The sequence below is a fragment of the Meleagris gallopavo genome, chromosome 5, assembly GCF_000146605.3.
Source record: "Meleagris gallopavo isolate NT-WF06-2002-E0010 breed Aviagen turkey brand Nicholas breeding stock chromosome 5, Turkey_5.1, whole genome shotgun sequence".
Classification (NCBI taxonomy): domain Eukaryota; kingdom Metazoa; phylum Chordata; class Aves; order Galliformes; family Phasianidae; genus Meleagris; species Meleagris gallopavo.
The window spans coordinates 31,218,523-31,245,923 of record NC_015015.2 but is presented as its reverse complement, the minus strand read 5'-3'; the positions used below and the strand labels follow the sequence as shown (position 1 = coordinate 31,245,923).

The 27,401-nt window shown below is 35.0% G+C and overlaps 2 protein-coding genes across 2 annotated transcripts in view; one reads left to right on the top strand and one right to left on the bottom strand.

Moving 5' to 3' along the window:
* Positions 1 to 9,735, bottom strand: part of EMC7 (ER membrane protein complex subunit 7) — a 52,502-nt gene extending 42,767 nt beyond the window's left edge. Inside the window, exon 1 of the mRNA XM_031553763.1 lies at positions 9,643 to 9,735. Within this exon, the coding sequence (XP_031409623.1) occupies positions 9,643 to 9,735 (93 nt within the window). The remainder of the gene's footprint in view (positions 1 to 9,642) is intronic.
* Positions 9,736 to 17,903: 8,168 nt separating this feature from the next.
* Positions 17,904 to 27,401, top strand: part of RYR3 (ryanodine receptor 3) — a gene marked incomplete at both ends in the record, with an annotated part of 58,430 nt that continues 48,932 nt past the window's right edge. Inside the window, 6 exon segments of the mRNA NM_001303211.1 lie at positions 17,904 to 17,913; positions 17,916 to 17,931; positions 17,933 to 17,937; positions 22,844 to 22,865; positions 23,059 to 23,069; positions 26,098 to 26,106. Coding sequence (NP_001290140.1) covers positions 17,904 to 17,913; positions 17,916 to 17,931; positions 17,933 to 17,937; positions 22,844 to 22,865; positions 23,059 to 23,069; positions 26,098 to 26,106 — 73 coding nt within the window.

Below are 27,401 nucleotides of genomic sequence, written 5' to 3'. Positions count from 1 at the left end.
GAGGAAATACTTGTCTTGCCTATAGGAAAACCTGTTATTAATATCAGTTTTCAGAAAAGACTCTTTTTGTTATTAGGGTATTATCTCATGACGTTAAAAAGTTTCTTTGTCACTGTCAAATCCTGAGCTGACTACACAGTCTTCTGCTTACTCTGATTCATGCCAAAATGAAATTAAGATATGATAGTTAGAATGCCACAGCCTTCATGAAAATTATCAATTAAGTCACAAAAAAGCAACTGAAATTTTTTTTTTTGACATCTTAATGCCAGTTTACTTCTTGATTTGTTATATTTTGTATTTTCTGCTTACTGGCTGAGTTTGGTAGGAATTTTAGCACTTACCATTTCTGAAAACCCAGCCTATAAGATCTTCAGAGAAAGGAATTTGCTGCCAAGCATATAGATGTTATTATAGAACAAATAGCAAATAAAATGGAGTGAAGGGGAGTAGAAAACGTGCAATTATTACCTTACTTGACTGACTTTCCAGTTCATTTTTAACTGTTTTATAAGTCATTTTCACCTGTTTAGGATTCTTTTACTGTTTAGGCTTTTGTGCATATGAATAAAGAAAGTGTTTACTGGGGAGAAAGATGGCAGATGGAAGCAACCTAAAAGGTTAGTGTGGTAATCTTTGAAGATGGGATGAGTGTTTTTTTTAAAAACCTCAGACTTCCATTAATCCTGCACAGTTACTTGTATGAAAGAGCAAAGAATGGGACAATGAATTTAAAATTAAACAAGTAAAGCAAAGAAAAACAAATAGGTTCTGTTTTCACTGGAATCCCACCCTTATGGTGGTCCAAAAGAACTGCCTGCAAATTAGGGTATAACTTAATATGAATGAAGGTGGCAGAACCCGTCCTTTAATATATAATGCTATTTAAAGGATTATTTGTACTACTGCATCCAGTAAATTAGTCTGCAAAATGCATTATACGAACAAATTACTGACATATAATTTTCTTAAGCTTGTAAAAGGGACAGAGGAAATGGTACTGATTATTTCCGCTATGATCATTGTTAACATTGAAATTAAGGGGCTGCAGAAGGGAGCATTTAATTTTAAGTTTCTCTACTTCAGTCTTTAAAAGGAGCCTCTGATTCAATATCAATCTTAGCGATAGCAAACTGAATTTTATACTGGGGTTTTCCCTCATAGTTGTCTAAAAACACAAAATATCAAATGCAGGTAATACAAGCTTTGACTCACCTGGAAACAAAATAGCAGAAAAGCAAAGGCAAGGTTTGTTCTACATGAATCTCTAGGATCCAGTCCCTCATAAGCATCATCAGCCATGCAAGCACATTTAAAAACCTCGAGATAATGCCAGCATTAAAAATTAATACCAGAAGAACAGTGTGAATTTCCTATTTCTCCAATTTCATTAAGATCAAAATTTCAGTCAACTGTTTATCTGAACACAGCTGGCAATGCTGAAATTAAACTCAGGAAGGGGAGGAAAGGAAGAAGCCTTCATATTCACTTGAGCCTTCCCCTGCCTTCAGGCTCACTGCTCCTCATTATGCTGAACTTGCATTCTACAGTTTAGCATTGCAACTTTTACCTACGAAAACTACTGGAGACAGCATTTTGAGACCATTAAGAATTGTAAAGTAAGGTGCTCTAAATTGAAAGGTTTTTTTCAGCTCAAGCAATTATTTCTTGTAGACTTTTTGAGGGTCTTTTTGTTTTGTTTTTGCTTTTATCCTTTTGCTCTTATCAAGTAGGTCTTACTTAGCTCATTTAGAAAATTTACACAATTTTCTTTAACAAATTCCCTTTGAAATATAACATGACACCAATAGTACATGGGATGAATTAGTCCTACACGACCACTTTATCTGTAACTAAATGAACTACAGCAATTACAGAACATCAGATCTCAACATATGTATAGATAAAGCTCCGAATTGCTAATTGACTTCAGCTACATTACTGCAAACATATTCCCACTACCTCATGGCTATTGAAATTGATACATAAAAAATATTTGCAACTTTTGCATAAATCTGGCTATTTGAAACAAAAGCTTTTAAGACAAAAAATTAGGTAGCCTTTCTGGTACAATTTTTAAGGACATGCCTGGGGAAAGAAGAGACACTTCCCAACAGTTCCTCACCTTTTAAGGTGCCAAGTAGTGGAGAGCTGGGCTTCTTCTCAGGTCTGCGAGGAAGATGGGGCACTCAGCTGCTTGAATTAAACAACTTTAGAAATTTAGTACTGGTATCACCTTTCGAAAAACATTTTTACAGAGTTGAAATGGGATTTACTGAAACAGATAACTCAATTTCATTTTAAAAGCAAAGACTGTAAAATGATCAACTACCTCAAATAGAAAAATTTTAGATTTTAACCTTTGCATTTGTCCACCGTACATTTTTCAATGCTAGCATTTAAATTAGATGCACATAATAAAATGAGAAAAAAGTAGAAGGAACAAGTAGACTTCCTTTGGTGATTATGCTCCACTTAAGCCCAACTGTGTACTAAAAATTACTTGTATTTATAGTCTTTTTCTGAAAATACTATCAGAGCCTCATAATGCAGCAAAAATAGTAACATAATTTTAATTTTGCCTCATAAGTAGGAGGAAAATTATTTTTAATTCAATTTAAAGTTTTAATGTGATGGAGTTGCAATTCATAATACAATTATATTTTTTTCATATTTTTTACAAATCTTAACTTTTCCACAGGAAAATCCCACATGACATCATTCTAAACAGATTATAAAAGGGAGTTTTAACAATTTTGAGATCTTTTCTTAACTTTAAGAAGAAAAGGTCATCCTTTACCTTTTCAATCTTTGCAAAAGAAATTAATAATCCTAATCCATTCATGCCTTCCGCTTTGGGTGCCTTAATACATATCACTTCAGATTAGGCATAAATAGTGAGGGGAAAAAAGTACGTACACTGTGGAAATGTTCATTTATACTTGTGACAAATTGTCTTCCTGCAAGTGCTTCTTTCTTACAGTTTTAGGAAATCATAGTAGAAGAACAGTACATGTTTTAGGCTAGCAAACTTTTCACATGGTTTTAGCCTCTGAAGAAATATGAGTGAGAGATAGGGAGACAGAAAGAGAGACAGAAGAAAAATTAGGTTAAAAAAAAATGAACTTAATAGAAATATTGTTTCTCCTAAAAGGAGCATTGACACTTCATGTACCTTCTTTCAAGTGCTCTACAAAAGCAAATTTTTATCCTGGAGTATATTTAAAGGTATCTGGCAGATTGAACAAGAAATGTAACTTTTGAGAATATATTTTAAGATTCTGAAAAAAGTTTCTCCTCCATTATCTCTTCTATTGCCATTAACTCAGTACAACTACATTTTGGGGAGATGAAAGATGAGAGAGAGTGCACATTTGAAAATGGGAGTTGGAACAGAACAAGAGGATTTGGGGAAAGGTCTCGGGATGGAACTAATTATTGAAAACAGAATGTTATAAACACATCTGTATTAACTTACAGAAGAAAATATTCTGTGAAACACGGGAGGTCTTCAAGTTTAAAATTCAAAAAAATTCCAAGATCTAGTAACTACTGGCTAGTAAAGCAGAGTTCAAATTTTAAGTGAAATGTTTACATACGTGCTTGTCCATTGCGAACACACAAGTCAGATGAAACATCTGAAGATTCTATTCTAAAGAATTTAGAGATCCTGTTTCTATTTATTCATATAAATGAAATGTACAAGTATTTCAGGACTTTTAAGAAACAGGTTGAAATAACAATATTTACTACTTTATTCCAAAATACACTTTGGCACAGTGTTTTTAAAATTATGTTAAGAAGTTTATACACCACTACCAAAAAATAAAAATTTCAGAACACACTATTTGGGCATTAATCTTCCAACATCTGAAACTCCAAGCCATACTCACTAGAAATAAATATTGCAAATTGGCACGTTTGGTGTGTGGAATGGGCTAGCATTTGTGAAATTTTAAAATGGCTACCTACATTGAGATCTAAGAAAAATAGATTTTAGAAAAGTACAATCAGTGCACCAAATGCTGATTAAAAAATTTACACTTCTCAAGTTATAATCATGCTATTAACAGTTCTTCAACAACACTGAATAATTCTTTCAACTTGTTTACACCTTCACCTTTTTGAATTAGGTACACTATTTTGTAAACATGCCTTTGCTTATCAACTATGATCCCACCTGCAGAACGTATTAGGATCACAACAAAACGACATGTAGTGACACTAGCAATATGCACAGGTTACATTCATTAGACGAAAAATGGCAAAGATGTTTCTCAATGCTGGGAAAGGTAATGATGACAATTTGCAGTAAGTCATTCATTTCTTTCTTTCATTACAACCAATAAAGAATAGCTACAGATGAAGTAAAGAGGAGGGTACAGGCTGGATAAGGACAGCTACAAACAAAATAGTTAAATTTGCATGAAGGACAGAATTCTCGAAAGCACGAAATCACAACATGGTTCTCAACACAGCCTTAAGGGCTCTGACACATGGGGAATGCATGCCTTGTGGGTGCAACCCATCACACAAACGAAAGTTTTCAACTAGGAAAGTAATGTCATGTCTAGCCATTTTGAATGGATTCTACTGAACACAGAATTATCTTTTCAAATAAGTAAGAATCATGAACAAAAAGTTCATATACCGGTGAATAGCACTGCTTTCCTTTGTTCATTTAACTACTACCACAAAAAAGACATAGGGAAAAAGAAGAGTGTCTGAGGAGGGGGATGATGACAACACGGAGGGAGGAAATTATATCTTTTCTGGTTGTTGTGGAGGTTTGAAAATAAATCAACACATACACACACGTTTTAAAGGAAAGAAAAGAATTTAAAGTACAGATAAAAATATAAGGATGTACCTTTGTCCCTAACTGCAAAAGTCAAAACGATATGCAAGAGGTCTTTTTGTACATAAGATAAATGGAATCTACAGACAGAAAAGTAAATATGCTGAAAGTATAACACTATTAAAGATTGAAATTGGAAAGAACAGAATTGCCTTTCAAATCTACAAATGTGGGGAAAAATTGCAAATTTAAGGTTTTCTTTTAGTTTTAAGCTTTCACCATTCCCAATGCATTTTCTCTCCTCTATAAGGTTTCCTCCAATTTATTTATTTATTTTTTTTTCAGCTGTAAGACTCACTCACATGTAGCAGAACATCCTAGACAACCTAATGAATATGATACATTATGACAAATTATATGTAATTAATTTAAAATCTTCTAGGACAATAATCCATTTAATATTTAATAGGTGACTGTAGAGAAATAAAAAAAACTACTTTTTATCTTGCATTCTCAGTAAAGAACAAGTGTGAAGACAGAAAAAGAAGCTAATATCATGCATGCATGCATGGCAAAGCGCTGGTAACCAAGCAACCAGCAGGAAACATGTCAGAGGGAAAAAGCATATTTACAATCTTAAAGTCCCATTTATACACAGTTATAGATACCAGTTGCATGAAGGGAGGCTCACAAAGCAATCATTTCACTTTTTTCTTCCTCTCCATTTTGCTTTACTGCAGATTGATACTCTCTGTTTTTACTTGGATTAATCTCCTCAAAGCACAAAGGCTATCTTAATTCCACATTTTCATCTTGAAAATAAAAGTAGTAATTCTTCATGAATGGATGCACAAATATAGATTGCACACTGAACTTAGTATTTCCTACATATACTACTTTGTTTTGTTTTCTAATAAGACTCTGCGTAAATACTGGATACAAGTTATTCATTTATTTTTGTACCATCAACAAAATACTTGAGTAAATTTACTGTTAATATTTAACAAACAGTATAATATACACATTCAGCAAGATTATTCACATACATGGCTACATTTTTCATCTTTGGTTTTACAAACCAAGTTCTTTGGTTTGTAAGCTGGAGATTTAGTATAAGTTGCAGAAATTCGTTAAATGCCCAAAAGCAGTAATTATATTTTTTTTCTGATTAATTTCTTTGGCCATTTTGAACATAAAATAGCAAACAGGAAGGTTTTCAGATAGATTATTACTGATGTGTTTCTGAGACAATGGACACAGCAGAAGCAATGACCATCACTCCTTCTTCTAAAGGATTCTCCAAACTTGAAAGAAAAATTGACTTGAACTGCTCATTTGGGGAGTAGAGCAGGGAACAGGGACACTAAATACATCCTTTACATTTTCATTACTTTGATGTTGTTGTCTCATGTTTATCTAAACACAACCATGGACAGGGATTGTGCAGCAAAAGCAGTAGGGAGCCAGCTCCTCACTATGCCTCAGATACCAAACACACTACAACACATGCACAGAGGAGACAGGTAGGTTTGGGAGCAGAAGTAAAGTCTTCACAGGCAAATTTCTGCCATGGACAAACACCATGCTGAAGTATCCCTCCTACATAGCATGTATAATTTCTGATACAAATGATGGTGCTAAATAATCTACAGTTTTTCACATACAAAGACACAAATGACACAAAGGATTGCTCCTAATTTCTAATAAGGATCTCTAATTAAAAATATTTATTGCTTAGTAATCAAAACTAAAAAATACTATAACTACACAGTCATCTAGAATCCCAGTATATAATTTAATTTTATTTGATCTCCATGATACTTGTACTCTTTATTATAATCACATGTACAATTCAAATCATTACTGGTTATAAACTCAAAGAAGATTTAATAAGATGACAATATAACCAATCTGATTCTGAAATAAATTTTCAAAAGGCAAGGTATGAAGAGAAACAGCAAAGAAGTACAGGTGGTAATTTCTAGGACTGTCAGTGGCATCAACCATTTCTTCTTTCAACCATCAGTGAAATAGAAGCATGCTGTATACAACAATAAAGAACAATATAACAATAAGCAGTGACAGAAATAATATTACTGTGAGAAATATGAAGGAGTTTTGCTAAATAAGCCTTGTGTGAGAAATGAACTTTACTGCTTCCTCAGTTAGCAGACACAGATTGAAACGGAACGCAGAAACGGTGATACATATGTTCATATATTTTCCTCTGTTTTCATTTCTACAGCTTATGGTATGTATGTTTCATTCATATAAACTTATTTACTTTATGTAACAATAGCCCAAAATAGCTACTTTTTTTTTTGTGTTCCTATTTAGACTCTTATGGCGTCACAGGACTTGAAAAGGCTTTCTCTGATCACCTAGAGCTTTTTTCTTCCCAGCAGGCTCACTTATTTCTATACATTCCTAGAAAATATTTTTCTAATTTGTTATTAAAGATCTTCACTGACAGATATTACATCAGAGAGTTTATTCAAAATGTTTCACTGTCCTCACATATGAAAAAAATATATTCCTATCTAAGTTATAACTGTCCCATTGCAACTTGTTACATCACTTCAGGTCTACACCATGAAGATCTGAAAGGTCTCCCTTCTACATACTTCCAATTGCTATCAACTACATTAGTTATCCAGTCAGATACTGAGAGTGCAAGCTGGAAAAAAAAAGTCAAAGCTTCAATACCTTCATGCTTTCACCTGTTGAAAACCTTCCCTCTCTGCAGCAGGAATTCCCTTATTTTCCTTATTTTCTTTGCAAACCCGTAGCACAACTAGTAGCAAAAAGTTAATTAGAAAAGAAAGGTATTTTTAGCTACTCTTGTGTTAAGAGACTTTGCATGCTGTCAACCTACTATTTTTCCACAGCAGAAGCTTGCACTGTTCCTTGGTAACACCAGGATCATCTCCTTTCTTCTATTTCCACTTTAAAAGAGCCCTAACATAGTCAGAATTCTTGTGCATAATATTTCTTTGGTCTCATAAATAAAAAATATATTTTTCATCATTTTCTTTGCTAAAGGGAAAAATTCCAGTGAAATAGTAAAAAACAGTAAATTGTTTTGTTCACATTCGTCCAGAGTTCCACAATGTTTTATTAGCAATTAACAAATCATAACAGGAGCTATTTCAGAAGATTTTCCTTCTATTAATCATTTTACATGCTCTACATGCTAATCAGTAAGCTCTTTTTAGCAGATCAAATTCAGTCTTTCAAATTTCAGTAATTTGTTTTAAGAAAAAAATAAATCCCTTTTCTCCTAATGTTTTCCCTAACCTTCACGCTTGCCCTGACTTTCCCACCAGAACGTTACAGATCAATATTGCAAGAAAGCCAGAAAGTCAAAATAATGATGCCAAAACTTTCCTATCATATGATTTTCCACCATGACTGAGAGAATTACAAAATACATGTATTGGGACAATAAACTAAAACATAGCATTTTTCAAGACAGTCCTCCTAAAAGAATATTTTACAATTTTATGTATGAATTTTAGAATAGCCTAAACTTCTGTGTTGAATGCCAAAGATCACAAGGAAGAGATTTATTATTTAATCATAAACGTTGAGAAAACTCAGAGCCAACCTTAAAAAAAAACTGTTTAAATACATATCATACGTACTTACAGTATGTTAGAACAGTATGTTCCAATACAGTTTTCAGTAAATCTGAATTATACAACTTGCAGTATCATCTGAAGCATTTAAAACTTACACTGCACTGAAGTTGCCAAAAAACCCTGAGAAGCAGATGGGCACTACTGCTGTTAAAATGCAGGCAGTTACACCGGAAAAGAATCAAGTTTGTCATACTTACAGAAAAAATGTTTGTCTATTTTCCTATTATTTAAGTTTTGATGTTTTTTTTTTAAAAAAAAAGAACTATGGTTCTTTTAAAAAGATTTTATAACAGCATTGCTATTTCTATTCTATTTAAGAACATAATAATAAAAGAAAAAAAAGAAAAAAGGAAAACAACATTATCTGGGCAACAATCAAATACAAAATTCCCAGCAGCAGTCTGTCTGAACCCTCTTTCTGTCCACAGCACTTCTTACTGACTCACACAAAACAAAGCTTGAATAAAATCTTAGTAGGTTTAAAAATAATAAGAAGAAACTGCTTCAAGAAAAAGAATTACAAATTTTCAAAAACATTCCAGTATTTTCTGAGTTTTTAAGACATTTCTTCTTCACGCTTCATTACGAGCATCATCATGTATCTATTCACTGAAGAAGTACCTCTCACATTCACTACAAGGTCATAGTTCTAATGCAAGTATAAATTTAAATATAAATTGTAACACTTAAAAAAAAAAACATGTTTCAGATCAGAAATCATTACTTCAAAGTCACTGTCAGAAGCACAGAATTATTTGAGGCTTACAGCCTTCTATGCTTGATTACTCAAGTATCATTTTCTGAACACTGTTTTCACCAAAGAAGGTGCTTTTTTACTCCAAGAACATCCAATAAAGAACTTCCAAATTGCCATGATGTTTTTTTTCATTCTTGAATTGAAGCTTGAATAGCATCTTTAAAGACATGTCCTAAAGATTATTTCAAAATTTTACAATAAATGTTGTTCTACCTGCCTGATGTATGCAGAAGATTAAAGTGATTTGGAGCAGACGTTTGAAATCAAATGACTTAAGCCAGTATCTTCATCTTTCATTTTTTAAGACAAAATAAAAGATTTCTAAATACAATCATACAGCTGTACATTGTTACACCAACAGAATATTCACCATCTCTCACTCTCAGAAGCTGGCTGCCTAATCAGAAAAAAAAAATGGGTTTTATATTGGAGTATTTCATACTCACATCCTCATTTGGACTAGTTTCAAAGCTGAGATTGTTCACCAAGGTGTTTGTACAAACAGCAGCAGCTCTTAGGCTGCTGGAGGTAAATGTCATTCCTAATTAGTTAAACAAACAGCACTTCTCCTAGGCAGAAAATACTGTCAGCAACAATATAGTTATTTTTGGTGAGTTTTGTTACTGTGATTAAAAAAAAAAAAAGCAGCCAAACATCTTTGGACCACTTAATCTAATTCACAAAATATTCTCAGCATCTGATTGATAGAGCCTATTTAATTAGTGTGTAAAGTAGATACTTTTAAGGCACTGGGAGGGAGTAAATCTTACAAATTCATTAGCATAACAACAGAGTAAAATAATGTATGCACCATCCCAAATGTACGTCAAAAGGGGTTCCCAGCAGAATTTAGAAGATTCAAATAATAACATTTTAATTTACAAGTATTAAATTTTAGCATTTGGCTCTATTTTAAAGTGGCAGCCAACAACATAGGCTTTCCCAAAAGCAACTCTCTAAAGTGTGCTACAGTGAAATTCATTAGGCAGTGGTGCATGCATTAGAAGGTGAAAAACAACAGGAAGGTGAGGAGCAAGGAAGAGCATTTCAGTTCACTGATAATGCGGGCACAGACCTGTATGTCCACAGAGACATGTGGCTACACGTCATGCAGCTGGGAGAGCTGAGGCTTTCTCTCTGCTTGTGCACAGCCCTGCTGCCTCTCACTTAGTTCTCAATGCCCATGCTTCTTTGGTCAGCAAATCTGTCATTTCCCACCCGAGTGCACCTCATACATGGGCTCACAGAAAGGCACTGAGACAGCAGCCTTTTGCTGTCAGTATGCTGGATGCTCATGGCTGGAGAACATGTGATGGAAAACAAAAATGTGAATCTTGTGTTCCCTCCTCTCAGAGACTTGAGTAACTGAACAAAAACAGAAAGATGCCTTAAAAATACACTTTAGATAAAGCACAGAGCATGATATTCAACTGACATATGCATTCACATGTTGAGTCAGCTAGAAAAGCATATTAAAGAAGTCTAATATTTTCACAATTAATCAGTCAAAAAGAGAGTAACCTAATCAGTCAACAAGAGAGTTACATTTAGGTACCATTTAAATAACTAGGTAATGAAAAGTTACTGTGTCTTTTCTATTCTACATCTTCACCCTAGAGGTAAAAAGGAGCACTGGCCACTAAACATGCATTCAAGAAAGATGCAAGATTTTGTCTTTCATATTAAGAGTCTCCTCTTCTTCTATACAAGTATGCAAAAATGAAAGAGCTCAACTGCCTGGATTCATTAATCAAACACTGAAGTGTTGACTGAAAAGAGCTACAGAGAACACTCCTTCATCCATATAAGACGGCAAGTCATTATGTAACACGATGAAGAAACATATGAAAGCTTCTCATCTTTTCTACTTACTGGTCCCTCAAAATGCACTCTCAGTGGTACCCTTAGACATTGGTATTCCCTTTCCAAATCAGAGCAGTACTGGTTTCTTTTGTCATTTAGACTTTCCTGAGTTACTGCTAAAACTGTTTTTTAAATAGCTTATGAAACTGGACTTGTTACTTCATCCTTCTTTCTTGCAAGGGTTCTAGTCTATGTTTATACAGTGACAAAATTATAGGATTAAAATGCATAAAACACATAAGGTTACTTTCTAGAATGGACAGTAACACAAAAAATTAGCAAAAGAAAGAAAACTCCAACATTTTTTGAATATTTATTTATAAATTCACTGCATAATGAGCTAGATTTTAAACTGCCACAGCACTATTCCCTATTTTTTCTCTCCTAATTATTAGACACAAGTTATATTTTTCAATTCTTGACTCCACTTAGAAATATTCAAGCATATAAGAAGAGTTTTTAGAAAAGCCTGTACACAATCTGAACGCAGGACAAGCTGATATATTTTCGCATACAATACAGACTTGAAGGCAGACAAACAGCAGGAAAAAAACAGGTTCTTAAAGACTTTTTTTCCTACCTTCCCTGGCAGACTTCACAAAATCATTTCAAGTTCTTCACACTGGTGAAACTTTTCAGAATCCCTTGGAAGATAGCTCTATTCATTTTCAGAATATCAATTGTTGCTTACTAAGACAACGGGGACTATACACCGCCACTATAAATCCACCTGAGACACTTGTCTTTCATGCATGCAGTACTACTAGCTGCTGGGTCAGAATGACATATACGGTCCTTAAAGACCATTCTTTACACGATAAAAAAATACAGGAAACTAGCGATCCTTCAGATAAGATTGAAATTTAACAAAATTTTAACCTAAGCTAATTGAAGGACAAACCATTTCAGTGACACAATTATATACCTAGCAGAAAGTAAACCCATAACATTTTACATTAGCTAATAGCCAAGAAGTTCTCTTAATCTCAGTAATTTTGCAGCTGTGTAACAATTTTAGAAAAAGAGAACTGGTTTCAAAATTATATAAGACATCAAGTGAGAAGAGAAAGTATCTATATCTGAACTCTTTCTGGAAACAAGCTGTACCTGGGCATTTATGGATAATTGCTTTTACATTTATTTGCAAAATAGGGCTTTTTGAAGAAATGCTGATTTTTGTAGCTCCATTTAATTCTTCCCTTCATAAATAAATACACAATTTTTTCAGTGTCTGTTCTTTAATACACTGAAGATCAAAACAGGAAATATCTTTTAAAATAATTTTTTAGACCCTTTGGAACAACACATCCTAATATCTTCATCAGTTCCCACCAAATCCATACTCCTGTTACAGAATACAGCTGTTACTGTATTTCTCATCTGACAGAAAAGAGAGGCTTTTCTGTGGAGAATTTCTAGCAATCCTATTTAACTAAGGAAGTTTAATAGCACCACAATAGCACCATTATTAATTTCAAAATAAATACATATATGTTTACCACCAGCCTGCAAACGGAATTATTCCCTTCTATATTCCCTCTTATCTGAAGTGAAGAAAACTTAATATTAAGTATGGAGTCTGTTATTTTCTTAAAAGAAGAAAACATCAGAAATAAAACTCTAACACTTCCAACAGCTTTGAAATCTGCAAAAAATGGAACTGTTTTCACAAATTCTTACAGCATAGACCCTTATCAGAAAATATATCAAAGTGCTTTAAAATGAAAATCATAACAGAATACAGAACCTGGAAAATAACTAAGTTGAATAAACTGCTCAGGTTTAAAATAAAACCTCCAGATAGACCTCCTCTGCTGCAATTCAAAGCTCCATAAACTGGGAGGTGGGAAGGGAAGCTAAACGGAACAAAAGGTAACAGAAAATGACAGGAGAACAAATGCAGGCTTGTATGAATCCTAGATGAAGACACACAGTTTGCAACTACCATTGTGTTGTGGCTTTTTACAACGTAATTTCTTTATTCAGTGGTTCAGGTCTTTTCCTTACAACATTGTAAGAACGTCACTTGTAAAATCTAAGAGTCAGATGGAAGCAAAATACCCCAAAATCAACCTTAAGAATCTGATCTCAAAAATATAAAAGAAAATGGCTAAAAATTAATTAGACTTTGGGGAAGGAAAGGAAAAATGCATAAAGAAGCAAAAACAGGGGCTGGACACAGACTAAACACTTATCTAGAATCAAGTGGAAAGACTGTGTCAAAGACACCAAAAGACTTTTACAAAGCTATTTCTACTTTTCAATTGTGAAGTATATACACTCTTCCTTCAGTACTGTATATATTTAAATACTTCCTTAAACAGGACGTTTAAAATAATTTTAAAATATCCAAGGTCTTAACAAGATTTTCCTTTAAAAATAAAGCCAAAGAAATTGGCCTTTGAAATGAATAGCTTACACTTAGTACAGATAATTAAAGCCAAATCAAGTGAGTATTTCTTTTAAAGCTGCATGTTGTCATTGAAGCTTTTAGAACATCACTTAACTTAAAAGATATAAACAAATGTCCAAATGTCTGCAATTAGTTGTTACTACAATGAAAAAGTTGCATAGATAAACTGAACAAGGGCTCCAAAATGACAATGTTCACACCATCGCAACTGACTGGGGAATAAACCAGTGAAAAATGTTCCTTTGCTGCCACCCATGACATGAGAGAGGTCAGCCACCTCATGGGCACATATAGCTAAAGGGGACCCTCTTGTACCCCTCTAGACACATCTGCATCCTCTGCTCCCAGTTCTTCTCTGAAATGCCTGTACACAAATGCAAGAAGCATGGGGAATAACAGGAAGAATCAGATATCTGTTTGTGGACCCAGGGCCATGATCTCATTGCAATCACAGACACATGGTGGGACAGACCCCATGACTGGAACCCTGTCATGGATAGCTATGTACTTTTTATGAATGACAGGGTTGCAAAGCAAGGTGGTGGAGTTGATCTTTATGTGAGAGAGCAACTGAAATGAACCAACACCCACCTGCGGATGAATGATGAACAAAAGGACAGCTTATGAATGAAAATTATGGGGCAGGCTAACACGGGTGACACCGCTGCAGGTGTTTACTATCAGGCTGCCTTGATCATGAGAAGGAAATTGATGAGGTCTTCTCCAGACTGCTGAAAGTACCCTCATGTTCAGAGGCACTAATTCTTGTCTGGGGCTTCAAACACCCTGATATTTTCTGGAAAAGCAATACAGCCAGGCATACAGACTCCAGGAGGTTCTTACAAGGCACTGATGATAACTTTCTGATACATGTCTTAAAAAAGAAAGACTAGTTGGGGATGTAAAGGCTGGGGGCAGCCATGGCTGCAGCAACCATGAGAAAGTACAGTTCAGCATCCTGCATGGAAGAAACAGGGCAATAAGTAGGATTGCAACTCTGGACTGCAGGAGTGCCAACTTCAACCTCTTCAAGTATTTACTTGGAAGCATCCCATGGGCTAGAGCATTAGATGGTAAAGTTGTCTAAGAGAGATGGTTAACATTCAAGTACCACTCCTCCAAGCTAAAGATTAGTGCATCTTTAAGGGTAAGAAATCAGGCAAAAGTGGCAGGAGATATACATCGATGATCAAGGAAATCATGCAAAAACTCAAATGGAAGAAGAAAGTCTACAGAACGAGGAGGTCTAGTCACTGGGGAAGAATACAGAAAAGTTGTAGGGCATGCAGTGATGCAACAAGGAAGGCTAAAGCCCAGGAATTAAGTCTGGTAAGGGAGCTCAAAGACAACAGGAAGGGTTTATTGAAACATATCAATGGCAAAAAGAAGAATAGGGAAAATGAGGACCTGAGTGAGGTGGGTACCCTGGCAAGAGAGAACAGTGAGGAAGCAGAATTACTGAACACCTTCTTTGCTTCAATCTTTACTGAAGCGACTGTCCCTTGGAAATCCTAGACCATCGAGGTAAAACAGAGCCTAGAGAAAGGAAGACTTCACCTCAGTCAAGGAGGGTCTGGTTAGAGATCATCTCTCCAAACTCAATGTGCACAAATCCATGGGCCCTGGTGGGATGCATCCATGAGTGCCGATGGAGTCGCCAGAACTGCCGAACTATTCTCTATCTAATCTATGAAAGGACATGGAAAGCAGGAGAGATGCTTGAAGACTGGAATAAAGACAACGTCACTCCAGTCTTCAAAAAGGGCAGGAAGAAGGACCCAGGAAACTACAGGCCACTCAGCCTCACCTGAAGGTTATCAGGAGTAGTCAACATTGATTCTTTTAAACAAGGGAAAATCATGCTAGACCAATCTGATAATATAATTGATTATGAAAGTACTCAAATGTCAAAAGTGAGATATGAAATTATTTTACTAAAGAGGTTATACTTTTCATGCATCCCAGAAAAGCACCTTGTTCACACTAACCTCTTAACTAACAGGAACAGATGGGTCTAGCTGGATACAGGCATGATGAAGCACTGTGGTAGAGTAGAACTTGTTGATTCCCATACCTCTGGCAGATGGGAACCAGACAAAATTAGTTTTAGACTAAAAATATTTTGCTACTTCTCTTTAGAAAAAGAATATCGTTTTGAGAGGCTTTTTTTTTTTTCATATTTTATGCATGGCAAACAATAGCAGCTTTGCAATAACTTTGTCATATACATTAAAATCAATTACATAGGCTTACCGCATGTCATTTTTATGCCAGTGGATTAATTACAAATTCCTGAAAACAGTAGCTTATAATGGAAGTGCTGACACAAAGTTAAGTACAGCAGCAAATGTTCTGCTATTATGAAGTTGTTATGGCAACTAGAAGGATCGAGTTGGGCAAGACAGTGAGTACAAGCAATACTTAATCCTTGATATCACCCTCAAAAAACTCTTCTAAAATTTGTGTTCACAATATTACCATTCCTACCTTCACAATAAGCAATTCAGCTGCAAAGCTTGCCTTAATATAGGTGTATGTGTATGGATGGCAGTGTAGGGGATGTTCCAGGTTCAGAGTAAAATTAAAGACAAATGAAACGCAAGGTCATATTCCATCTGGTGCACACAAATATGAATAGTTTAAAGAAACAAATGGAGTTACAAGACACCTCGACAGCATCTGCTTACCACGTAGTTATCAGATGTAAGTTGACAAAAACACGGTTAGGCAAAAATGTTCACTCCTCGATGTGGAATTAACAGTATAAAATGCGACTGTATCATACATGTTCACAAATAATTATCCATTAATAAAAACGTGTTTGAATAAAGGGCCACGTATTTGTGTGTTTTTTTTAAATCACTTATTCTTGCTAGTTCTGTAATGAGGCGAAAGCAGAAAACATAAGAGTGATTCTAATATTTAAATAATGAACAAAAAACGTAACAAGGCACTCATTTTAATAATGCATTAAGTAGAACTTATAAAACATGTTAGCTAAAATTTGCACTTTAATTACCTGTCTCAAAAAATCGTTTTAATTTTAATTGCAAGAATTATCCTAGCGAAACTTCACTGAACAAAGTTTCCAACAAAACGTTGTAGCAATAAAATCAAGCCTAGAAATAATGTTAGAATCCTCATTATTATACATTTCTGCCCCAGTGTATATAACAATACTTTCATTATAAAAGTGGAGAAATTATTTGCCTCGTTTCCACAAGGATTTCATCTTAAAGCCACCCAAACTCAAATCTAACCTTGACTACCCAGACTTAACACCAGAAAACAAAGCCCTCGGATGCCTGACATGGCAAGAATTGTGATCCATTTTACAATGAACAGTCTCTTAAGAAAGTACAAGTTCTTATTTTCACTGGGAGCAAAGAGATATTCACCTTGAATTCAAAATAATTTTAAGATTCAGGTTTTCATATTTTTAACTTCCACTTAAAAATTACTCAATATTAATCATCTAGTTTATTACAAAAAAATTAACTTTTGAAGACTGCTTTCACTTACATAAACATTTATTGTTTGTTTACTTATTTTGGGAAATGTACAATGTAGTACTAAATGTTTTGCAGTTCTACAGATGAATTTAATTAAGTGGGAAAAAAAATAACGTAATCTACCGGTGAAAGAGAATTATGTAATCTGCTATAATAAATAATTACTGATATGAAGTCACAGCAAAACAATACCCTACCTGTCCACTTCACCCCCCATGCACATAGAAGGAAAAAAAAAAAAGAAGGCTGAAAAGGAAGGAAAATAATTTTGCTCACAAAAGCAATAACTGATTGCAGGCAACAAAGAAGTAGCAATAATGAAGACATTTTCTCCAGAACATAAGTTCTTCAGCAGTTTTTGAATTCCGGAAAATACACCTCTTCTTTCTGAAAAGTGACTACTGCACTTACCAACTTGTGTGAAGCAGGTAATCATACAGACCTGTGAACGCTGAATGATAACGCTCAGCAAAAAAGGTAAGAATGGGATTTTGATTTACATAGCGTTTTGTCAGGTAAACGGTAAGTACATGACATAATTCTCACAAAAGGAAACAGTTTAGAAGTATTCCCTAAGAGTATGCATTCTTCTAATATTTTTCAAATTTATTTGCAGTTCTAACATTAGCTGTTCCACACAGAACATTTTTTAGAATCATTTTGCTGAGTTATGCATTTACTGATCATTTAGTTTCACTAGAAAAAGCTTTTTCCTCATATATTTAACAAATCACTTCTATGCAGAGGGAAATACGGACTTTCGGACTTAAATAATCCATCAATATTAATCATAAGTGGAAAACAAGTGCAGACCATAGTGCATGGCTTTATATTGTTTAAAATCTATCACCTTTGATGCTATAAGATTTCAAATCTCCTTGAGATCGCCATGAAGTTTCAGCAAGCTTTCACACACATTTATAACTGAAAACTTTTTTTTTTAATATTATTTCTTTGCTCAATTCTTAAGCAACACCTAAAAAGCAATACTCTCAAAGGAAATATTATTCACTTTACGTTTGATTTTCAGCATAGTTTCAATACATTGCTATTCAAAGCTACCTAATACTAATTTTGAGGCTTCTGGCTATTTGCGTACAATTGTGAATGTTTCAGTTTAATACCAGTGAAAAAACAAAAAATAACTGAAACAGCTGTCTCTTCGAGAACTATACGACTTGTCTTCACTACATAATAACATTCACTTTTGTGTAATGAGAACTTAATATAGAAAACTGAATGGCTGTCAACTAAGTCAAGTGAAGCATACAGTCCCCTATGATTTCTTATTCCTACCCTGAAGGTATGAGAACTGAAGTCTTAACTGACCTTATTTTCCTATGCGGAATCCTTCATCATGCCATTCTGTGAGTGCAAGATAACCAAATTCTGCAAGGATTACGCATGTTTTACAGTGCAGATTGTCAGTTACTATACAACCAGTCAGAAGAAAGAATACAGGCACTGAGGAGTTTACAGTTGCGTATGCTTGAAATTTTTGCCACTTGACATACAACACTCTCCACTGGACATGTTATTCTTATCCTTAAGATACGTAGTTTACATACAGCTTATTCCTGTTGTAACTTGACCAAAGAAAAAAGATTTTCAGAGTGCCAAGCTGAAAACATAATTTCTCTTCTTTGTGCTACATTCAAGGTCGAAAATTTTCACCAGATGGTTCTTAGGAGTTTGAATTCTTAACACTAAACATCTCCTCAGTCTTAGATTCAGGCCTTATACCCAGCTACCAGAATCACTGCAACATCCTAAACTTTTTAACAGGCTGCTTTTATCCATTTTACCTTCATCTCCAGGTGACTTAGTTCCTGCAAAGAGGGGAAAAAAAAAATAGAGGTTTCATACATAAAGTACGTATGTCCACAGACATGTCTATAAGAAAAGGCTCGATTACTTTACACTTCAAGACTGCTTTATGGGATAATTACAGAGTAGACGCTTGAGTTCTCTGCACTGGAATTTACAAAAAGGAGGCAAGCTGAGGGCAATGACTGCCTTTGTCTCCTGAAAGACTAAGAATACCAACTGCATATTGCTGCACAAAAATTGTGCCTTGTCATTTTCCAATTATCTGGAAGAGTTTCATAACAATCAGTACCTTCATAAAATATCCTAATAAATTTGGGGCACAGTCAGTTCAGTTTAGGCTGTTAACTCCAGATATGCACCGTATGCTTAATCACGAGACAGAAAGCGTTAATATTATTTCAGAAAATGAGCATGCCTCATTCCTTGCTTTCAGCATGGACTTTACATCATGTACTCATTGTATCCTTGGCAACTTAACTCCTGATCAAAACGGACAAGATTGACAACTTAGATTTAAAGTTACAGCCATCATGTGCTACTAGGCTTGGACTTTGACAGGAGTGAAATTATCAAACAGAAAAAAAACCCCTATATCCAGACATTCTGCATTGCTTCATTACAAGGAAGATAACTTGGAGAAGTTCCAAATATTGCATTAATTCCCCACAGTTCGTATACGTTGCCCCTAATGTCAGTAAGGTAAATAAGATTTTACCTATATTCTTTTAGGACAGATTTATGAAAGGCTTACACTATAATAAAGTGAGTTTTTCAAAATACGTATAATTTCCTATACATTCGTCTCGAGAAAGTGGTTAATTAACATTAAATCAGACAATTTAAATTTCTAAACTAAATGGAAGCGGTTTTATAAGACAGAAGGCCATTGTTTAATACAAAATGTGCAATGAATTTGAACATCTTTTTCACAAATATAGTCCTTTCAAAAATGCCTTTAAAGAATTAAGGGTTCAGGGACGAGGAGGAGAAAACAATAAAACTCCTGGGAATGTGAGGTTTAATCCATACTATAAGTTGTAAATGAAAAATCAGAGAACTATAACCAGGTTCCCTAGCTACATGAAGCAAAGTACAAATCACATTTTTAAAACAAAACACCTCATTTTTAAGAGCTTATTTTTTATAAAAGCTGGCTGTGAATCAACCTAAATGCAGCTTTTACCCTCATGTACGATATCTAACACATCAAAAAAATTCTAGTCCATTTTACCTGATTAGACCCCAAAAATCTACATTTTTTTCCTAGATTAATTTCTTGATGAAAAGGTGTTCAAACAGAGTACCTATCAAACCTAGTATTATTATCTGATGTTTTTTTCTTCTTGTAGACACTGCTGTCCATCAGAAGAAATAATTAACGGGTCTATTATGCATGAAAGCATCATCCTGTCAATTTTCAGTGACTGGTTTGAATAGCTTATATCTTGCTACTCTTTGATGCCATGCGTGCTCACTGTCCTGAGAGATGACAAAACGCTACACCCTTCGGGATTTTCTCCCTCTGTTCTAAAGCAGCATTTCACATCTGTGTCTGACAGAAGCACAAGGAGCTGAGGGAGGCAGACCTTCATCATCCTTCACAGAATAACACTGCATGGGTTAAAAGTTAAGACGAGGTCTACTGATCCTACATTTTGCCTACAAATTATAAAATGTGGAGGCTACCGTAGCGTGCATTCCAACTTTTCAGCGTTGGAATCATCGACAGAAAACAGATGGAATTTACTGGATGCTAAATCTTTAAATGAATTTTTAATGGGTACTGAACACTCGAGTTAGCTGAAGTCAGTGCATTTGCCTCTTTTCTTTTTTTCCTTTTTGTTTGAGGGGGTGGGGGGGACAAAAAAGGGGATTTAAAAGATGCAAAGTTCACAGGTTATTTTCTGCTGCCTGATTAAGGCAGAATAAACAAAAATACTGAATATGGAGGAGATCAAATATTGGAGATACCTGGAAATGAACGGGAAATGACCAACACCACAAGATGAAGCAGCAGTGAACAAGACGCTGTGGAAAAAGAAATCACAAGACGAGAGTGCATAATGCATTTCAAATTGAAGAAAGCTTCCTATCTGCTGAGTGAACCTCAGTATATTCTGACAGAGCATAGATAAAGCTTCAGTCAACTATATCTCCTAGGTAAGTGTCATTTCACATGCTGCTTAAATTGTTGATTACATGAATATATACTTCAGTGTAAGTGCAATAACTCACTGGATTTAAATTTCTTTGGACTGATAATGAAGTTTAAATCCTTTCATGACAAATATTTATGCTCTTAGATTTCCTACGCTGCTCAAATATAGTTGTCTTTTACTATTATGGTTATATAGAGGAAAAATATTAAATGCATTCTCCCCTGATTTGTACTAGAATGAAATAGTTCCTAAGATTTAAACCCTTCAAAATATTCTTAATGCATATATCCATGGCTGTTTGAGAAAAAAATAAAAAGAAAAAGAAATGTTTCTGTTAATATTAGCAAAAAGCATTTACTGTACTTAAATATCTATTTAATCTGGCAAAACAAACAACATTTTGCATCACAGCAGTAATATGTAAAAGGTTGTCTTTTATTATAGGATAATAAATCACCGTTTGTATTAAATAAAGCTATAAGTGTTGATTAATTTATTAAAGGCAAACGACAGCACAATAAGGAAGCAGCACCACAGTAATACACTTCAAGGTAGTGTGTACATAGTTTCAGTATGAAGACTGGACACCAGTGCCATAGTAAAACTACAAAAAGAAAGAGTCAGGTCACTTCAGTTATTTCACTCATTTGGAGCATCCACTACATAATCTACATAGATATTAACTGTACATGGAAAAAAAACTTGCAAAACAGTTTAGGGTGAGATCCCAACACCTAGCAGAGCTTGAAAAATAAATACAGCATCTGTTAGTCAAAAGGCTACACTTAACTGCCATGAAGAAAGATGTCTGTGCTCACACACGCACAAAAAAAGCCCACCCTCTAGAACTAAAAAACCATAAATAGCTTCGTACTGTTTAGTGCACCACTTTACCATCATATTGGTCAATTCTGTATTTAACATCTTTAAAAACCTATATCTTTGCTCATACTGTCTTTTACCAGCTTCATGCCTTTTCTTTATTTACTAAAATGCAATGTTTCTATTTCCAGCATTGTTTAAAATGCCTTTTCCTCTACTTCTCTCTACACGACTTTTCTCTTTGCTACTTAGTATATCTTTACTTAATGTATCCATCAATCCTTTTACTGCTTTTTTCTCTTTTTACATTTTTTTAACTTATTAAAATAGTCTCTGCCTTGCCTGTAGCTTGCTAGAAGACAGACTAATTTACCATTCACTGCCAACTCCTTTGAACCCTCCAGTTATGCACAAATAAATTTTACCAAGTGCAGTGGCATATAACTGTGCGTGCCATGATAGAGCACCTTGAGACTGAAAACCAAAACTTGATACTATGCAGAACTTTTTCTCAGTTCATAAGCCAACAGTGTTCCCTCAAAATGCTGACGTTCCTTGTATATCAACAAGCTTTGCAGCAGATGGGTCATCTCATGAGTATTACAGAATACTTCATACACCTCAAATTCCTTCTCCAAGATCCCACGACTGACTGCCGTGATAGGGAAGAGAAAAAAAAGTTTCATACCCTCTAAACATTCAAGCCCATACCTTCTGCTAAATACAAGCAGAGAAGTTCCCACTATTCCAAACAATGTTCCATTTATTGCTGGCAAGTTCCAGAATCTATGGGTGTCTTCAGTTTCCACCCTTTTCTTTTATAAGCACTATCATCTGCTCCTTTCACAACAGCTAAATAAAATTCTAACATCTCCCAAACCATTTGTTTTGCTGTGCCTCGCTTCACATACTAAAACAATCCAGCAAGAGCTCTCCCTGCCTCCTCACTGCACCTATACAACAAGCCTCTTACCTAAGATACAATGAAAAAAAACCTCAACAGCTAAAAAGTACATTTGTTACAGTGCATAACAAAGCAATATCAGCTCTGGGTTTCAATAACATCAATTCAGGACTTGAAGGATTTAAGCTGACAAACCTTATAACACTTATAACAAGCAGCAGATGCTATACAGTATTTATCAGTTGATTTTAGAAGACAGCTTTGTGTCTATTGAACCTAGTTCAGAGTTGGCAGTAAAAGAGAGCAATAATGTAATTCAGGTTTTGATTCTCCAGTTACTGCTTTCACAGTGGAAAAGCTGGATGCTGCATGTGGCTTTTAGCCTCCTCTTTCGTAAAAGGTATTGTTTATCATGTTTACTAACAGCTAGTCAACATGCTTATTTAAGAAAAAATAGGTTATTATTCAATAAAGCTCTCTAAAAGCTTATTCAAAATGTATTGTTTAAGAAATCTTTGAACAGAGTTGCAGCTAAGGTTTCTTAAGGTCTCTGATATGCAAATATGTGAGAAAGCTTTTCAAAGAGCAAATGGAAAGCTTTAGAAGTCTGTATACAACCGTGTAATATTTTTAAAAGAAAAGGCATTAAAGATCTTCAATTCTTTTCAGATGCATTTATTAATAATTTCTAATTTATGACAAATGCTATTTTCATTTCAGTGTATTATTCCTCTCACACAGCTTCAACAAAAAAGATAAGAAATCAAATGTACCTTAGCATAAACGAACAGTTCGTTGCCAAGTTCCAAAACCTAAATTGCCATGCAACCAGAATATGTATACATTTTTCAAAATTTTTAACTGTATAAAAGTACCTAATCTGAAAGCACTGGTTTGATATTTTCCATTTTCATTGTAATCACTTGTTCAAGGATCAGTAAACATCTGACAACAAAATCTTTTCATTTCCTCTCTGTATTAAGTTTCTCATCTACGTGCAATGGGTAAACCATGTCAAAAAATAACTACAGTCAATTGCCTAAATAGTGAATTTCTGCTCATCAAAACAGCACATATGACACATACATATGTGACATTGGACACTCATCCCAACTAACTCAACAGGAATGAACACTGAAGTGATGCTGCAAGGTTTAATGAGCCTTAGAGAAATTATGAGAATGATACACAAACCAAAAGTCCAAACTGCTCCTTCTTGATTTAAAAGAATTCAGTGAGCAGCAGCACAGACTTACAGGCAGAAATATTCCTAAATTGGAATATCCTCTGTATCCACTTCTATGTCTACTGAAGACAAGTACAGAAAACAGGGAAAACGCAAGTCTTCCATTTCCATTCTTTTTCTTCCATTTCTTTTTGTTAAAAATACAACTTATACAACCTAACAGAAAGCAAAGAGCAAAATCCACACTAACTACTTCTACAGTGAAAACTCTGGTGCAAAAAGCCTATTTTACCTTGAACTATAGCTGAATATAAAATTCACCACGGTCATCTGAATCTCCCTCAAGCCCCTTGACTACATCCTTCCCACCATAGCACAGACTTACCGTGATGAGAAAAAGGGCATGCACTGAAGCACTTCAGGACATGCAGATAATACCAGCCAGTAATTTGAATGAATGTGTTTATTCTTTGAAAAAAATCTACACACCGTTTGAACATTTGCTCTAGATTGTTAAAGATTATGTTTTCCAGGAAGTCTTTAAGAGAACCATGCAAAAGCCTGAGAAAACACATTGCATGGAGCTGCAAAATAGTTTGCTTGTGTAAATAAAAGGAAATAAGAGGAGATATACAAGTAATCCCCCTTCATTTGCTATTTAATAACAGTTTAGAAGCCTACAATTTTTGAATTCAACTCATATTTATGCAACCAGTTTTAATAAATGAAACTACATTAACAAGAACGTTTACAAGAAAATCCTAAACAGCAAAAATCTTTTAAAGTAATTTTGATTTAGACCAAAAATCGCCTGTTTTTAAGACACGAAAAAAATCTTACTTCTACATTGGGAAACTAAGCATCAGAAAAAATGAACCAATAATCTAATGGCAGAATGCAATAAGGACCTCCTTTGATCTGTGCATGCCCCAGAACAATTACTGTTATCATCACCTATTTCAACAATTCCTAAGACCTTTCCACAGTTAAATCTAAATCTATAAACCTATACAAATTTACATTAAGCATCTGTTTTTATTGGAACATGGCGTTAATTCAAATTTATTTTGTTCTCATATAACTAAAAGAATTTTTTTAAACCTATTTCAGGAATCACTGCTACTGCTGAATATCCTTTCTGTATTTCAATTTGAATTTTTATCACTTCAGCTTCTAATTGTTTCTTTTGAATCAGGAATCTTTCAATATCTTGACTGCTCCTTCTACTTGAATACATTTATTGTCACATTTCAGTCTTTTCGTGAGCAGTACGTTAACTATCCTTACATTAAGATTAATAATGCAAGAGATTTTTTCAAGCCTAAAAAAAAAAATAAACCAAAACACAAAACTGTATTAAGTGAATATTTTAGCACCACCAGAATTTTGAACTCTTGAAAATGAGCCTTGGATACAGCCTTATTGAAACCATGCATGTGAGCAAAAGAATCCTAACAATTAATGACATATGCAAAGAGAATTGAGTTAATCCTGTTTTATCATTTACTAGAAATTTGTGCTGGATTATTAAGAACACACAAAATTTTCTAAGCTCACTCCTTTAAGGAATCTCACTGAGCAGATCTAGTTTGCATTTCTTCTACTTAAAAAGAGGTCACTGGCTAAGCCCTCTGTTTGAATGGGGGTGGGACATTGCGAAACTTGGATGCTGGGTCTGAATGTACTTTTCTTATTGCTTATCACTTACCAGTATGCTCATTAGTGACTTTCTCAATAATGTTTTGACAGTGAATGGAAATTCTGAATTATAATAGGATTCTTACTAAACCCTTCAGGTCTCCAACAGAAATACTGCCATTCATTATTCCCACTTGTGATTTTCAAGATCAGTGAACTCTCATATTCTTAATCTAGATAATTTCTTACCTGTTATTATATCAGCTTGCCCTGAAATACAGAGTAAAATGTCTACAGTAATTATACAGCATATTTGTCAATCAAACCTGTAATTAGCTGAACAAATTCAACCGGGTGTAAAGACACATCTTTCACAAAGTAAAACTGACCAATGAGTTACATTTCTACCCTTTTGTTGCAGAATAAACACACAGTCTATTTTCCAGAGTGAGGTTGGGCCAAAACAGTTTATAGTCACAAGGGAGGACACACAGGAAAAAGATGCTCAGCCTTCTACTGATAAGAACTGGGACTTAAGAGAAGTAGGAGGGCTTATATACCTTCACAGCAGATACAAAGTGCTTTGTAAAGAGGCCTGTTAGGTCAAAAAGTATCTGCACAGGAGGAAACTTTATTCTAGCAGATGCAAACACTTGCTCCTAATAGCTCAGAACCTGCAGCAACTCCTTCTGGACATTTTCTGAGAATACTGTGTCTGATCAACTTTTAGGTCTAGCAAGGCCTGTTTCCACATTTTGAATTTTAATTAGATCCTGTATCAGCTTTTCCATTCTTTTTTTTTTTCCCCCCTCGGGACTGATGTCAAGCACATGGGCCTACATTTACCTAACTCATTCTATTTGATAGCATTTTTTCAGTACTCAGGAAATATACTCCTTGGTCTTTTTCAATATTCCTGCAGTCACAGGACATTAAAAAAGCAGATTTATATAAAGTCATCTTGGACAGTATTGAAGCAATAAGCTTTATGTGGAATTCAACTTGCTTCTCCCCTAATAAAAACTTTTATATTAAACAAGGTAAAGTCAACAAGCTTACAAAATACAACTGAAAACAGGAAAACCTGCAGCAAGTGAATTCTTTATATGACTGCAACATGATTCAACATGCATCTCAAACTGTAAGTATTAATTAATCAGTTTAGCAGATGACAAATAGGGAAGAAAGAAGCACACTGCACACTGTTTGAGCAGTGGATGCAGTCTACCTTGATTTCAGCAAGGCATTTGATACTGTCTCCCACAACATCCTTATAACAAAGCTGAGGAAGTGTGGGATAGATGAGCGGACAGTGAGGTGGGTTGAGAACTGGCTGACTGGCAGAGCACAGAGGGTTGTCACTGGCAGTGCAGAGTCTGGTTGGAGACATGTAACCAGCGGTGTTCCTCAACGGTTGGTGCTGGGTCTGGTCTTGTTCAACATCTTCATCAATGATCTTGATGAAGGGATAGCGGCCACCCTCAGCAAGTTTGCTGATAATACGAAGTTGGGAGGATTGGCTGACATGCCTGAAGGCTGTGCTGCCATTCAGCGAGACCTGGACAGGCTGGACAGCTGGGCAGTAAGAAACCAGATGAGGTTTAACAAAAGCAAGTGTAGAGTCTTGCATCTAGGGAGGAATAATTGCATGCACCAACGCAGGCTGGAGGATGAGCTGCTGGAGAGGAGCTCTGCAGAGAGGGATCTGGGCGTCCTAGTAGACAACAGGTTGGCCATGAGCCAGCAGTGTGCCCTCATGGCCAAAAAAGGCCAATGGCATTCTGGGGTGCAATTAAAAAGAGCGTGGCCAGCAGGTCGAGGGAGGTGATCCCTCCCCCTCTACTCTGCCCTGGTAAGGCCTCATCTGGAGTACTGTGT